Source organism: Diospyros lotus, chromosome 10 (assembly GCF_014633365.1).
Source record: "Diospyros lotus cultivar Yz01 chromosome 10, ASM1463336v1, whole genome shotgun sequence".
Taxonomy (NCBI): Eukaryota; Viridiplantae; Streptophyta; class Magnoliopsida; order Ericales; family Ebenaceae; genus Diospyros; species Diospyros lotus.
The window spans coordinates 12361010-12376984 of NC_068347.1; the positions used below are offsets into that span (position 1 = coordinate 12361010).

Below are 15975 nucleotides of genomic sequence, written 5' to 3' on the forward strand. Positions count from 1 at the left end.
TTAAACATTTAGGTAATGTTACTAAAAATTTGATATATCCAGTAAGGTGAATATACATAACATTCATGATTATTAAATATTTTAACAAATGATTTTAATAAAAGATAGACGGGTATAAATTTAAAAAATAAAAATTTAATTAAAAAAATGGAATACATAATTAAAAACATGATAAAAAATATTTTTTTTCCCCAATAGTTCAAACTTAAAATTGAGCGTGACGGTGAGGACTCTATGCTGGAGCTGCCTGCCGTTGCCATGACTCTAAACATGACATTGGGGTGAAAGTAGAGAGTGGTATTCCCGTAAATAGTATTTCGAGCTAGTGGCACGGTGGTAAATGAGTCAAATATTCGCAAAGCATATTATTGAACAGAAAATTAAAATACTCGACGACCAAGTCCGTACGCATGAAGCAACACTTCCCTCCTGCAATTTGGAAGAAGAAATAGTAATAAAATAAAAAGGGCAAAAAACCAAAACCACAACAATTTTCCCTATAAAACAATTCCCAACACCGTGATGTCTCTCTCTCTTCTATCCTTCTGCTTCAGATCTTCGCAATCTCGGCTCCTTTGCGAGGCTTGAAGCGTCGGCTTGACGATGAACGTGCGTAGTTGTTGAACTAGTTTGAATTTTCGGAAGAGGAATTGGATGAGTAAAGCGGTTGGTGGCGACAGGTGCAGTGTATGCTTCGGGAAAGAGATTTGGGGAAGGATAAGAAGGGACTGCTGTGCGCTGTTCATTCGGAGTCGGTGTCGCTGGGGCAAATGCGGCTGATCTGTGATTCGCCGTCGATTTCTTCGTTCTGAGAGTGTTCGGTGGATTTCTAGGGTTTTGGATCCGATCGCGAGTATTGGAGGGAGGAGAGCGGGGAAGAAGGCGACGGCGCAGTTCTTGGTGTTATTGAGCTTGGTTTGTAAACGATGCAGCAAGATCAGAGAAAGAAGGTCGATTTTCTCTCTCTTTTTACCTTTCTCTGCGTATGTCAAATTTTGTCTTGGTTCTAGCCTCCCGCGGCTCTGGAAGAGCTGAAGTATGGAGAGAGTTCAAATTTTTCTTTCTTCCACGCCTGGATTTGAATCTTCCTGAAATGCACTTGGATAACAAAATGAAAAATATGATAAATTAACAAGCTCCTAAAGCTAAATCAAGAATTGAGAAAACTTTGAGAGAGAGAGAGAGAGAGAGAATCTGTTCGAAGAAAGCGGTAATCTTTGATAAACTTTGTGAAGAGAGACTCTGTGATTACTTTTGTGCTTGCTTTAAGTGTTAGGATGTTTGTTTCTATACAAGTACATGTCTTGGAATCTGATACTAGTTTAACTGGTGATAACAGAATGCTGATTGTTCAATATTCTTTAGTTGCTGAGTTTCTCTAGTAACTTAGAATACGATTCCATGGCTTCAAAATCCAGAAATTGTAGAATTTCATGAATTTACTGGGAAAACATTTGCTTTTGGTTATTTGCCCTCACTTCTTTCCTTCAAGTATACTGGAAGAATTCAATTATTTTTTATTTTTTATTTCTAATAAAGTTTAATGAGGGGGAGCCTTGGTAGCCTCATATGGTTGCTTCTTTTGTGATTGGAAGGTTTCGGGTTCAAGTCGTGAAATAGTCTCTTCAGAAAAAGTAATGGTAAGGCTGCATACAAAAATTATCTTTCTTGACACTCACAAAAGAAGGGAGTTTTGTGCATTAGGTATTGAGTATACCTTTTCTTCTAAAGTGGAATATGTACTCACCAAAGTTTCATAAGGTCATTTGCCTACCAAAGTTCATGTTTATTTAGCTTTTGGATTTCTTCCCATGGTTTAGCTTTAACATTGGTTGAGCTAATTAGTACAATTGGGGGTTTTCTTTTCTAGTATTTCTTTTTTTTTTTTTTTCATTGGCTATGCTGCTTTTAATTTTTTCTTTACCGTTTTGGGTGGGAAAGAATTACCATAGTGGCACTAATCCCCACATTCAAAAAGACATTCTTTATGTTTTCATTTTATTCATCAAAACCTAAGGGCCTCTTTGGTACCTGATCAGCTACTCATTGGTGACTCCTGGAATCAATTCAGGGGTTGTTGACTGCTGTTGGCCTTTTGGGAGTCATGCTGGTGGCTCCAAAGCGCTTTGGAGTTGTTGATAATTGTGATCATTGGCAACAAGGAGGATGGAAGAGGGAAAATAAAAGAAATATAAAAAATTAAAAATAAAACTAAAAACAAGCAAAGTTATCAAACATGTTTAGTTTTTATTTTTTAAAATGAAGAAAAAACTGAACACAAAAAAAAAAAAAAACTAATACAGATTACTAAAGACAATTTTTTTTTTAATCAAACGATGCCTATTTATCCTTTTCTATTCATATTAATCATCATTATCGTCTTTGTTGTCGTCATCATCATCATTGTCCTTAATCCCTCTAGGTGGAGTCTAACTACATAATTCTAGTTTTTTATTCATCTCTGTAATGGGATGAAGGTTTGATATTTTGTTGCTTTAATTTATTTCTATTTATGATTCAATTTTTTGTATGTCTATTGTATTTAATGTCGTATCTAATTTTTTTATACTAATTATTCCTGTTTTTTCTTTTTAGTCTTTCCATACTCTTTCGCTACAAGCTTCTTTCATTCTATTTACTTTCCTTACAGGTACATCTATTAAAGACGTACATAATAGAAAAGTACAAAACTAGAAATATAATTATATGTAATAAGGTTGGGTAGAACCTATTGAAGATAAGATAAGTGAGATATGATTTAGATGATTTGGATATGTGAAGAAAAAAAAAAAAAAAAGCAATAGATGCACATACAAGGTGAATATATGGAATGGAAGAAGTTTGTTGTAAACAGTGTTTAAAAAAGCATGTTTTAAGTGCAAAGTGCAGCATGCTTGGGGCTTTTTTCTATGTGAAGCTTAGTGACTTTAGTTGATTGCGATTAAAGCATGTTTAAGTTGCGTTTTTACCTGAGCTTTGAATTGCAAAAGTGCGTGCTTCAGAAATACACTTTTTTTTTATCAAACAATATGAATGGTTGGATTTGTTTAAATTTTTGCAAGTGTGGCTGTTTGCATGGAATTCTTACCCAAAAAAAGCTATCATCATATCTTTCTAAGATCTGAATAAAATCATATATATATATATATGTTTAAAAATAAAGAAGTCTTGATTGTATTTACCAAGCAAAAAATATTCAAGGAAATGTGTAAAGGTGTAAATTAGGGGTTGCTAATTTATTCCCAATTGCTGTAAATTAGGGATTGATGTTTGGTTTTGGATTGTTGTAAATTAGGGATTGATGATTGATTCTTATTGTGTAAATTAGGGATTGTTGATTGATTGCAAGTTAGGAATTGATTGATTGGGGGTTGCTATAAATTAGGGGTTGATTAATTGGGGATTGTTGTAAATTAGGGATGATTTTTTTTTTTTTTCTTCTTCTATCTAATCCTTTGTATAAATCATAGTTACCTGGTTCGTGGAACGCAGTACGGGGATGTGGTATGCCACTTTTCCCGGGATGCGGTACGTGGGGGGTAGGTTTCATCGGTTCGCTACTTGGGGTCATGGTACGCTTTGGCGCCAAAGTGGAACGTCGATGAATATATAAATTTTTTAAAAAATATTTTAGATTTTTTGACCATATAAATTAGGAAATAGGAATTAATACAAATGATTAAAATTCTTAAGATAGAGAAATGATGAAACTTACATGGGAATTGGGATTAGAAGTTAGGACTTAGGAGTTTAGGATTGAAAACAATGAAGACATCAAACAAGATCAATAAGATTCAAAAACAAAGTCTTAAAGGGCTATTTGGTACACGTACTTCCTTCTAGAACCCACGATCTGCCTGTCGAACTTTATATTTGACGTTATTTTAATGTGCAATGAGATGTTTCCCATGTGTATTTATAGAAAGTACAATGAGAATTATGGGATGTGGAGTCTCAATAAAAACTTTAGCCAAAAATTCAAAAAGTGAAAGCACAACTCACGAGAGGTGGCTGTGCGCTCTCCACCTGCTAGTACAACTTGAAGCCTCACAGTGGAAGAAGGAAACCTCATCTTCATCTTCTGCAACTTGAAGTACTCCATCGTTGAAGAAGCTTCAAAGATTTGTTGTCCATCGTCATCTGTATTCCGTAGTCACCTCTATTTGTAGATGAGAAGCTTGAACGATGGGGAACTTGCTGCAACCTCTCTTCAGAACTTATACAGATTTGATCCTCGTCGCTGCTTCCCCTTCTTGACAAAAACCATGAACTATTGCAGAGAGAAAGGAAGAGCTGTTGCAGAGAGAAAGGAAGAAGACAATATCGGTGCAGAGAGAGAGGAAGAAGATGGTAGTAGGGACCCGGGTCTTCATTATCGGAGAACTGGGACGCATCCCCAAGCGTTCCAAGACGCAAACGCACCGTGTTCCAGTGCGCACGTACTGGAACGTGGTGCCGGGGGGGGGGGGGGGTATTAGGTAACTATGGTATAAATTGTGTTAATGAAATAGAATGAGATTTTTTGCGAAACTTTTACAAGAAACAAAAGAAGGCTTGCAAAAATAAAAAATTGAAAAGAAGCCTTAACATATTTAGATTCTTTCAATCGAGAGTTCATACTAGTGATCATTCCAAGTTCCATGAAGACCAGCAACTGACCAGATTGTATCCCTTTATATGTCCCCTATGCGTTTTTGCTATGGTTGCACGAACTTGTAAATTGATGTAAAATATAAATGAAAAATGGTATCTTATCTTTTGTTAAATTTGCAACTCTCATTCTTATTTAGTTTTTTTGAATGATTTCCTTTTTAATAGTTTATATTTTTTATGCTTATAAAAGTTTATATTCTTTATTTTTTCATATGTGCTTCACATTGCTTAAGCATGTGCTTCACTTTGCGCTTAAGCTCCATAGGCCTTTTGCGCTTAAGTGCGGTAACCACTTTTCAAAACATTGATGGTAAAAGAGATAGAGAGGAGCAAAAAGACTTGATAGAAAATATTTAAATATTTGTAAGAATATATAACCACTAATAGAGATGGTTGGAGAGTTAGAATTCATGTAGCTGACTCCACCTAGTAGAATAAATGTTTTTGTTTGTTGTTACACAGGTGTGTGTCAGGTTCCTAGGGTTTCAGTAGGTTGTAGCCATTAATTTGAATGTGAGCTATAGAATATTAATTCTCTAGAGAACAGTTACAATTTGTAATTGAATTGTGACAGTTGATTGATTAGCTATATGTAAAACTAGTCAATCTGTTTGGAAGGCATTCAATGAATTTACTGAATTTCAGTTTTTGAATTTCTCTCTCCAATTCCTTCTCTTGATCTCTCTCTCTTAGAATTATCTGTTTCTCCCAATCTCTCTCTCTCTCTCTCTCTCTCTCTCTCGCTATTCTCCTCTTAAATTCTCCCTATTTTCTGCCTTATCTCTCACCACTTCCTGCCCTAATTCTCGCCATTGGCCGAGAATTTATTCTGTTAGGTCCTGGTTCCTGATAAATTGGTATCAGAGGTGTTCCTAGGCCTTCGATTTCATTTGTTAGTGCAATTTCTTCCATGGCTGATAGTACATGCATGAAGCAATTCGAATCTTAGCTGCAGCAGGTGAATGTGAAAATTTCAGATCTGCAGGCTCGAGTGGATTCTCTGGAGTCCGGACACAGTAGAAATCATGGGGCGATTAGCCAGAATCATGAGACATTGGATTGGAAGTTTGAGAACTCTGTGGACAGAATTAACAGAAAAATTGGATGGCCTAACAAGGAGATTTGATGGATTCATGATGATGTTTTCAAAGTTGTATCAAGTAAGTCTTCTTTTTTATTTTCCTTATTCTAATTTTCCTCCCAAGGAAAGATCAGATCCACTCCTGCCAAGAAATGGTGTGATTCATAGAATTCTGGAATTCAACTTGCCGCAGAACTTTCTGTCAAAGGAGAATGATGATCAAATTCTGGAAGGAATTGATGGTGATGCTGTTGACATGACATGTCCTAAGCAACCTGTGGATGAACACAACAAGGTGCCTAGTTCAACAGCAGAAAAGATATCAATGACTAGGATTTGAATCTGTTCAAATCATTTGACCTTGTCTCCGTCACAAGCTCAATGGACACAGTCAAAGATCCTCTTCCTTTAAAGCATCTCCCTCTACTTGGTCAGGGAGAAGTTCGGCCATTTGTTGGCATTTTTAGTCCAAAGGACATTACAGTTCCATGTGATTTTAGGTTTGTCAAGGAAAGTCAAATTTTTTCAACTAAAACAACTCAAGAACTTTCACTTGAGGTGGAGGATTCGGATATTCCAGAGAGTGAGCTGGTTCTGAAAGAGAGAATCAGATTAGATTCCTTTGATGCCGTCCATCATGTTGATTGGCAAGGCTCGGATGTGGCTATAAAGATTTATATTGATCAAGATTTCCATCCAGAGCTATTGAAGGAATTTTTCACAGAGGACACAATTATGAAACGCCTGTGGCATCCAAATATTGTTCTTCTCATAGGAGATTTGAAGTCTCCAAATCTTTTGGTTGAAAAGAAGTATACAGTAAAGGTTTGTGATTTTGGCCAATTCCACTTAAAACCTAGCACAATTCTTTCTACAAAATCAACAGCAGGAACTCATGAATGGATGGCTCAAGAAGTTTCCTGTGATGAACCATCCAATGAGAAGTCAGACGTATACAGTTTTGGTGTGAAATTATGGGAAATTGCATGGAATTCTACAGTATTGGTTTGATAGAAAATCATTGGTCCTATTGCTACTTTTAGTTCTACTTTACCTCCACTAACTACAGCTGGAAATTTCAAGAATTGCTTAATCAATTTCCCCGTGCTACTCAGCTTCTTTGTTTTCTTGAGGATAAGAAAATTTTCAAGGGGAGGGAAATGTCAGGTTCGTAGGGTTTTAGTAGGTTGTAGCCATTAATTTGAATATCAGCTATTGAATATTAATTCTCTAGAGAACAGTTACAACTTGTAAATGAATTGTAACAGCTGATTGATTAGCTATATATAAAGATAATCAATCTGTTTGGAAGCCATTCAATGAATTTACTGAATTTCAGTTTTTGAATTTCTCTCTCCAATTCCCTCTCCTGATCTCTCTCTCAGAATTCTCTGTTTCTCTCAATCTCTCTCTTGCATCTTTCTGTTCTCCTCTCTCTCAATTCTACTCTTAAATTCTCCCTATTTTCTGCCTTATCTCTCGCCACTTCCTGCTGTAACACTCGCCATTGGCTGAGAGTTTATTCTGTCAGGTCTAAGTTCCAGACAGTGTGTACATTAATCTTCTTTTAACATGTCCAAACAATTTTAATCACGCCTCCCTCGTGATTATTCACACAACCACTATAATATCCAACAACTACACCACCATAACAATGATTGCTATATAATTGCCAAAACCTGGAATACCTCCTTTATTATTGTAAATGATGACCATAGTGCTTTGTTTCAACTTATTAGGCATTCTCTTAGATTAAGGTATCATGTTCAAAACTTTATTAAACCATAAAATGTCTTCTATTCTTTTTCCCATGCTTTTTAATTCTTCGGTTGGGATATTATCTAGTCTAATTGCTTTACAATTCTTCATCTCTTTTATAGCTTATTGCACTTTTTTTGATCAAATACATCTACACAAGATGTAACTTAATGTTTTTCATTTTGAAAATTTTAAGATGTCCTAATGTAATACTTGTTTCTTTACATTTGTTAAAATTTTGAGACATATTCGTTCCATCTCTTATTTGTCCTAATGTAGTACTCTTATTTATTATCTTTTTCACTTGCACTTCACTTAAGCTCAAATTCTTTGTTTTTCTTTGTCTTGCTTTCGCTACTTTACATATATCTCTTTTCTCATTTGTTTTGTGTAAACTAGTGTACACATTTTTTAAAACTTTAGATTTTGGTTTGTTGCTTTTTTTTTTTTTTTTTCTTTTTTGGGGTTTTTCTCTTTGACTCTACAACAACAACATACCAAGTCTTTGTTGCAAGGCTTTTCTGTTTGACTCTACTCAAATAAATTTTGTCGTGTTTCAAATGGCACTAGTTTCTCTAGTCATCTCAATTCACACTGGATTAGCTTTATCTGCCACAATCCAATCTCTTCTACCACACTTTTTTTTTTCATTGAATGTAAATTGTTTTAGACCTTTTAAAACATAGACTATTTGATTCTTGGTCTTTTTTTAACAACCATTCTTCTATTTTATGATATGGATGTCAAGGGGGTGAAGGCCCTAATGAAAGAAAACATTGATTATGGGTCCACATCAGTAGATTCCCTGTGGCCACGTCATCTTCCCAAGGTTACATGAGACCAAAAGGTCATCCTGCTTTTTACAATTCATTTTTTTAATCATCATTCCTCTACTATTTAGGTTAGGTGATAATTCAGCTTTCCCAAATGTTCCTCCCTCTTCTTCGACATTACATTAGCTATGGTAAGTTCATATAAAAAGAATGTCCTTAGTGCATAAGGCTCCCCATTTTGCAAGGTCAGCAGAGGGTTGTGTTGATTCCCATAAGAAACTCAAGAGAAAGGAAAAAGGAAGGTTGACTAATCATCTGTGAGAAGATTGGAAGCTAATCTAAACCTTTGGTTTTTAGAAATCTCTAAATTCAGTCTAGAATACTTTCTTAATTTCAGTTTAGAATACTTTCCTAAAACTTTGTATAGGTAATCTTTCCTAAATTGATTTGTTGTAATCTTTCCCATGTTGTAATTCTCAACCCTATAACTAGGGCTGTATCATTGTGTGAATTAGAATGAAAGTATTCCATTCTCACAGGTCGTATTTTGATGAATAATATTGAATATTGCTATTGCTTTTGAGTAATCAGGATTACTCTTATTTCTTTTGGTTTGGGTTCTGCATCAATTTGACTCCTTTTTCATGTCATCATTGTACAGAGCCTGAAAGAGATAGACTTCTTCACTGAATATGGGGATGCAAATAGGTACAAAATACTAGAAGTTATAGGGAAGGGAAGCTATGGAGTTGTTTGTGCTGCGATGGACACACATACTGGTGAAAAGGTGGCTATAAAGAAAATTACTGACATTTTTGAGCACCTTTCTGATGCCATTCGAATCTTACGGGAGGTCAAGTTACTCAGACTTCTACGACATCCTGATATTGTTGAAATCAAGCGCATCATGATGCCACCTTCAAGGCGAGACTTCAAAGACATTTATGTTGTTTTTGAGCTCATGGAATCTGATCTTCACCAAGTCATCAAAGCCAATGATGACTTGACTCACGATCACCATCGGTTTTTCCTCTATCAGATGCTACGGGCATTAAAGTATATGCATACAGGTGACCATCCCTGGACAATATGTACAGTGACTACTGACTAGTTATTATCTTACCAGTGTTATTGATTATTAATTCCCCCAACCTCAAGGGGTTCCAATTTGTTATAGATGTATTCTGATTTATTGCTTCTGGTTGCAGCAAATGTGTACCACCGGGATCTTAAGCCCAAAAATATCTTGGCAAATGCAAACTGCAAACTTAAAATATGTGATTTTGGCCTGGCCAGAGTTGCATTTAGTGATACACCAACAACAATATTTTGGACGGTATGTCATTCTTACAACTTAATCATCATATAACTTTGATATCAAATTTTTTTCCGTATCTTTGGTCATATTGAAATCATGCATTTGTATGACTTATAACTTTGAGCCAGAATTTGTTCCTTAAGTTTGGTCATGTTGTGACCCTGCATATAATGCAGACTACCTTCTTAACTCCTGGTTACATTTTGAGAACGCTTCCAGAATTTATGTCAGTTTTTCTGCTTCTTTCTGATATGCTTTGTAGGATTATGTTGCTACAAGATGGTATAGAGCTCCTGAGCTATGTGGATCCTTTTTCTCAAAGGTAATAGCTCACTACTGTGTGCTGATGCTTTTTATTTCGATTTCAATGTGTATAAAGCATTATTTATGGATATGTGAATTGAAATAATGTTGTTCTCTCTTTTGGTTCATTTATGAAAAGGTGACTGATCTGTTTGTTCTGTTTTGTTTCACTTTTGTGGGTTTTTTTTTAGGGGGCATGGGGGGAGGTGTTATTGTCCATATTTTTCCTTATGATTACTTCACTATAATTGTTATCTGTTGGTTGAGAGCGCCATAAAAGGAATTACAGATAATAGCTGGAAAATGAAGAGGGGAAGGGAGGTTTCTAGAGAAGATATTATGATAACAGAAATTCTAGCATTAATTGGTGTGTTTGCTTTATTGCATGCATTAAATATCCACAGGCGGTGGTGAATTTTGCATTGGTTGGTCATCCCTTGTACCCTAACTAGTTTATGTATGCAAATTACTCTCTCTCTGTCTTTCTCTCTCTACGTATCTCTAAATTGCCTGTAGTCCAACTTTATTCTTTGGTTGGCATTGGTTCAAACTGTGCAGATTGGCTAGTTTCTGTATGGAAATCTCTCTCTCTCTCTCTCTCTCTATATATATATATATATATATATATTGCCTGTTGTCCAACTTTATTCTTGTGTTAAATTTACCATGTTCATGATAAGACAAGCTGATGCTATTAACACAAGATATAATTTATTAAATTTAACACTAGCACACAATGCTGTCTGTTGCCTACTTTGTTCTCGTGTTTCCTTAATAATTGTATCATTCAACCACTGATGAAAACACTGTAGCACTGTCTTAAGAATAATTTTGTTTTCTTAGTATATTGAATACCTATAACCATTAGTCCCCAGCATACCTTCCTCGGTAAAGTTGGAGTACTGCACATTATTAAATAATAGGCATTTGCAAGCTTGTGACAATTTCTTTTTGTTAACATGATTGGATCTCCTGCAACAGGACTATTAACTTAGATGAGCTCAACCATATTCAACTATGCAGGTTACTACTCAGACCTATTTTTGTCATTAAATCTTTTGAGCAAGCTAATATTGTGGCTTTTTCCATGGGTGTCAAGCTTGGAGACATTCCCTATGCTTTTGTTTAAGCTGACTAACCTATTTCTACTTTGCTTTATTCATAATGGTAGTCAGATTTGTTTATAGACGTCTCCTTTATTTCTTCCTTTAATTTGGATTCATTAACTATGTCCGTTTGTCATGGCAAAATCTTTTTCTTGTTTTGTTCCACATGACCAGAACTGTGCTACTTTATCTTCACTCAGGATGTTGTTTCTAAGTCCTGTGTTTCTTTTAAGTTGTATGTTGTTTCATGCATCTTTAGATGCTAATAATTTATTATTGTTATTTGATAAATGGATGTTTAGATGCTTCTTTAAGCATTGTGTTATTACCATTGATCATGCTTAACATTATATTTGACATATTGGTCTTGCAGACATTTTTTTTTGGCTATATGGCTTCATGTATTGCACGGTGCATTTACATCTTGCTGAATCTATATGACATGGTTGTCGATTCAATATACATTACATCCTATAAACTAGTTGATTGTTCTTTCAGCTGAACATTTTTTAGGGCCTCAGTTATGTACTGTGAATTTTCTAGTTTTGTTAAGAAAAGCTTAGTTGTTTTTTTCCAATCATATTTTTCAGAAGCATTTCCTTTGTTTGGTTGAACACAAAGGTCATAATGATATAGGAAAAGCGGAAAATGGTGAAATGGTGTTTGAACTTGCTTCGGCTTGGTTGTCTATACCATCTATCACTGGTATGAACTATGGCAATATTTATGTGTTGCTTCTGTGTAAATGACTTCTGAGTGCTTTATTAGGTAGTGATGCTTAGGCTAAAATAGTTCTTATTCAGGGAGGACTATTTAATTCTCCTGGAAGTTGAAATTTCTGTCATACAGGTAACTATATGAGGTCTTATGTCATTTCTCCATAATAGGGGTTTTAATGTCTCTGGCATCATTCTAAATTTTATAACCAAGATATTGGGATTATATTTTTGTATTTGGACTGCAGTATACACCTGCTATTGATATTTGGAGTATCGGCTGCATCTTTGCGGAAGTATTGACAGGAAAGCCATTGTTTCCTGGTAAAAGTGTTGTTCATCAATTAGAGTTGATCACTGATCTTCTGGGGTCTCCATCCGCAGAGACAATTTCTGGAGTATGAAACATTGCTCTGCTTATTAACCTTAATATTTCCTCACTGATGTCTAGAAAATATCTTCTAGAACTTCTTTTCCCAAGGCTTCGTTCTGTAATGTGTAGGTGCGGAATGAGAAGGCAAGGAGATACTTGACAGATATGAGAAGAAAGCAGTCTGTCCCTTTTACTGAGAAATTTCCAAATGCTGACCCGTCAGCACTCCGGTTACTGCAAAAATTGTTAGCATTTGATCCAAAAGATCGACCAACTGCGGAAGAGGTTTGCGTGTACTGATTTTTGAGCTTGTTATATAAATTTCTCTAGTAACTGAAGAGGAGTTATGCTTCTTTATGATAGTCATCTCACAACTTTTGATTTGATTTGTTAGGCTTTAGCTGATCCTTACTTCAATGGCCTTGCCAAACTTGAGAGAGAACCTTCTTGTCAACCAATCTCAAAGCTAGAATTTGAGTTCGAGAGGCGACGTGTGACAAGGGAGGACATAAGGGAACTAATATTTCGGGAGATACTAGAATACCACCCACAATTGTGTAAAGATTACATGGCTGGGAATGAAGGACCAAATTTTCTCTTTCCCAGGTTGTGGATTTTTTTATTTTGAGCACATTCAGATAGTAAGCTTTATTCCTCCTGTGTTATTCTGATACAGTTTATTGCACATTTATTACCTATAGTGCGGTTGGTCAATTCAGAAAGCAATTTGCTTATCTCGAGGAAAATGGTGGTAAAAGTGGGCCTGTAATTCCTCCAGAGAGGAAGCACATTTCACTCCCTCGGTAAGGCCATTATTACTGTGTCTGTGCATGCATGCTTTTGTCTGTGTTCCCCTTTTTCTCAGCTTTTGACAAAGAAAGGATGCAATGACAACTACTATGAGTGAGATTGTCTGGCCTTCTTTAATATTTGCCTAATTCATTGGTGAAAAGGTGTTTCATGATAAGCAAGCATGATTATAATCTCTTAAGTTTAAATTGTCTCACCACGGGCCAAGTTTCTCTAAGGTAGCGTTTGTTATAATGAATAAGATAAGATTGTATTAAGATAATTTATCTGTAAGGTTCAAGATAACTTATTCGAAGGGGGGAAGAGCTAAATTTATTTGAAAAATTTAAAATAAAGAAGTCACATGACTTTTTTATTTTAAATTTTTCAAACACAATGAAAAATACTTTTGTTCGAAATGTTTTCCATATTCCACTTTTTTCGATCTATATTTTGGTTAACAAACACTACCTAAGAAGTATAGACATAGATTTGAGGATTAGTACAAATACTAGGTGGTATACGAAAAAAAAAAATCTGGAACAGGACAACTTGATATGAGGTTTTGCACATGACTTAATTAGAAATAATTAAAAATGCATATTTTAGTTAAAAATTAAGTATGGAAGGCAGTCAGCAAAACAAAGTCAAAAGCTTATAAATGTTGTAGAGTTGACTTGACATGAAAGACCGGAAAGAGAGACATATAAGTTGGGTAAAACAAGAGGAAAACAGGAGAGAGAGAGAGAGAGAGAGATTTAAGCCAAGTGAAGTGCATAAAAAACAAAGGCCACAAATGTGCTACAAATTCCCAGAAAGCATTGGGTGTCGCACCAGCATGTTGGTGACTCGCTGGCGGTGAGAGAAGGTAGGGAGGAGGAAGAAAATGAAAACTCAATGATCAATGTGAAAACAATTTCTTTGGACTTGTATGACTGCAATTTTGTTATTAGTTTTTGGTTTTGGTTTTTAAAATTTTGTAAACGAGACAGAAAATTTGTTTAAACAAAATCAAAAATCTGAAAACAAAATTACTGTCGAACAAGATTTTCATTTCTTTCAAAAATTATCAAAATTTTTGAAAACAAAAAAGCAATCAGATGCAGTTTTCTGTTTTATTTATTTATTTATTTTTTAAGTTTTCAGAAGTTTTTAAGGCTTGCGAGCTTTGGGTAGCAATGATAATGTTGATTGGAAGATCACCAGTTTTGAATTGTGAAAACTTGTTTGCAAAAAAATAAATAAATAAATAAAGGAAATGCTACATATAAATAAGAACATAACAAATGGAGGATGTTATGGTACAGTTAGAAATAATGTTATTTGTAATATGGTCTTGAGTGATTTATATTGAGGATAATATATGTGAGGTGCAATTAAAATGGTTTAATTAGAAGTTATAATGCCATAACATAAGTTGCAGGAAAAGATGTAGAGGAAGGTAAAAAAAAAAAAAAAAAAGTGGAAAATTTCTTACACAACATAAGTTATAATGGCATTACAAAAAGATAGGGTCAATGATGTTTTAGATGATTGGTGAGTCAGACATTATGTAGTCAAACTCCACCTAATAGGATTAAAGGTTTGGTATGTTGTGTATTAAAAAAGGAAAATATTAACTATTTTTGTTGGAGTTGTGATTAATCTAACGCATTTTTTTTCTTTTATTTAAAAACTTGTTATAGTTACAGATTTACCCAAAAAATGTTCAAAAAAATCTACTAAAAATCCCACTGTATCCTGAAGCATGTCCATAGCTTATTTAATTCATGGACATACATTTCAATTGAGGGCCTTGGACTTGCCCAAAAATAAAATTAAAATAATCCATTTGGGGTGTGACAAATATCCTAGAGGTGCTAGATGAGCACGTCGAGCACAAGTATGGCCCAGACAAAGTGTCTGCTTTTTAGGCTTCCCTGTATTGTCTTATGGCTATGTAAGCTGTAACTCATAAACAGCTCAATTTATTTGTTCTGCTCACAGGTCCACAGTTAACTCCAGTGCTGTTCCTCCAAAAGCACACCCAAATTTGGCTTTGTTCGGAGGCCAGCAAGTTACAGAAGAGGCATGTAATAGCGTTAGAGTAACCGATACAGTTTCTGGAAATTTCTTGAAGCCTTCTCGGCCTCCACCTCGGGTGGCTCCAGGTTCTTATTTCTCGTGTGTCCTTGTCAACTGATTCTATATCAATTATATGGTTTCCTTGGGCTTTTACCATCTTTGTCTTCTTGCTTCGTAATGAAGTGTCTCTTTGCTTGCTTGTCAGCAAAACCAGGGAGAATTGTGGGACCTGTGCTACCTTTCGAGAATGGTAGAAATATCACCAGTAACTTCTACGATGCGAGAGTCTATCATCGAAACAGTAACAGTATCGCCCCACCTACTACTACTAGCATCTCTCCGCATTTTATGCCGAGGTCCAATGCCAATTCTGCGCAAACGAGACAGCAGCCACTGCAGAGCGACGTCGCCACCAAACCGGTCCTTCAGAGGGCGGTCACGGATATAAACGGGAACCCATATTTGCAGCGGCAGGTGAAACAGAGCCAATTGAATGAACAGATTGCAATGAATGCGAAATTGCTGCAGGAACAGTCGCAGTTGGGTGCAATTGGTGCTGCTGCTGCTGTTGCAGCTGCTTCTCGCAGGGAGGGTGGAACCGCCGTTCAGTTTGGAGTCTCTTAGCCCTTTTAGATTTAAGCAGCAGCCTGTTAGTTTTAACTCTTTAGTAATTATTATTTGCACCTGAATTTGTAAGAATTGCCTTATTCAATTTATGGAATAAAAGTAGTAGATTCTTGGTGGTACTTGTTAGAAAAAAATTCTTTTTAAATGATTCTGTAACTCTCTGCACCCGAACTCGGAAATAAATGTAAAATATTCCACGTAAAAAGCGTTCAAACCGTGAAAAAATACGTAAAATGTACCTAAAAAAAAAAAAATCAAGTCTTATGTAGACCCGCAAAAAATGTTTTTATCTAAAATTTATCCAATTAAACATCAAAATCACCTTTTGCATGAAAATGTCAGACGTAACAGAAAATATTTCTTATAAGTCTATCTTTGTCGCTTCCACGTTTTTGTTCTTCATATTAAACTGGC

The 15975-nt window shown here is 35.4% G+C and overlaps 1 protein-coding gene across 3 annotated transcripts; it reads left to right on the forward strand.

Moving 5' to 3' along the window:
* Positions 1-482: 482 nt before the first annotated feature.
* On the forward strand, positions 483-15680 carry LOC127811401 (mitogen-activated protein kinase 19-like). Of its 3 annotated transcripts, XM_052351225.1 has the most exons (12): positions 485-950; positions 5631-5813; positions 5928-6901; positions 8927-9335; positions 9474-9601; positions 9846-9905; positions 11957-12106; positions 12211-12366; positions 12476-12687; positions 12783-12884; positions 14857-15020; positions 15140-15680. In XM_052351225.1, the coding sequence occupies exons 4-12, from the start codon at positions 9029-9031 to the stop codon at positions 15556-15558; spliced, it is 1698 nt and encodes a 565-aa protein (XP_052207185.1). In that variant the 5' UTR covers positions 485-950; positions 5631-5813; positions 5928-6901; positions 8927-9028; the 3' UTR covers positions 15559-15680. The 3 variants fall into 3 exon arrangements, with proteins under 3 accessions (XP_052207186.1, XP_052207185.1, XP_052207184.1); XM_052351226.1 differs by lacking the exons at positions 5631-5813; positions 5928-6901 and having other exon boundaries at positions 483-950; positions 14857-15033; positions 15140-15328; XM_052351224.1 differs by lacking the exons at positions 5631-5813; positions 5928-6901.
* Positions 15681-15975: the final 295 nt, after the last annotated feature.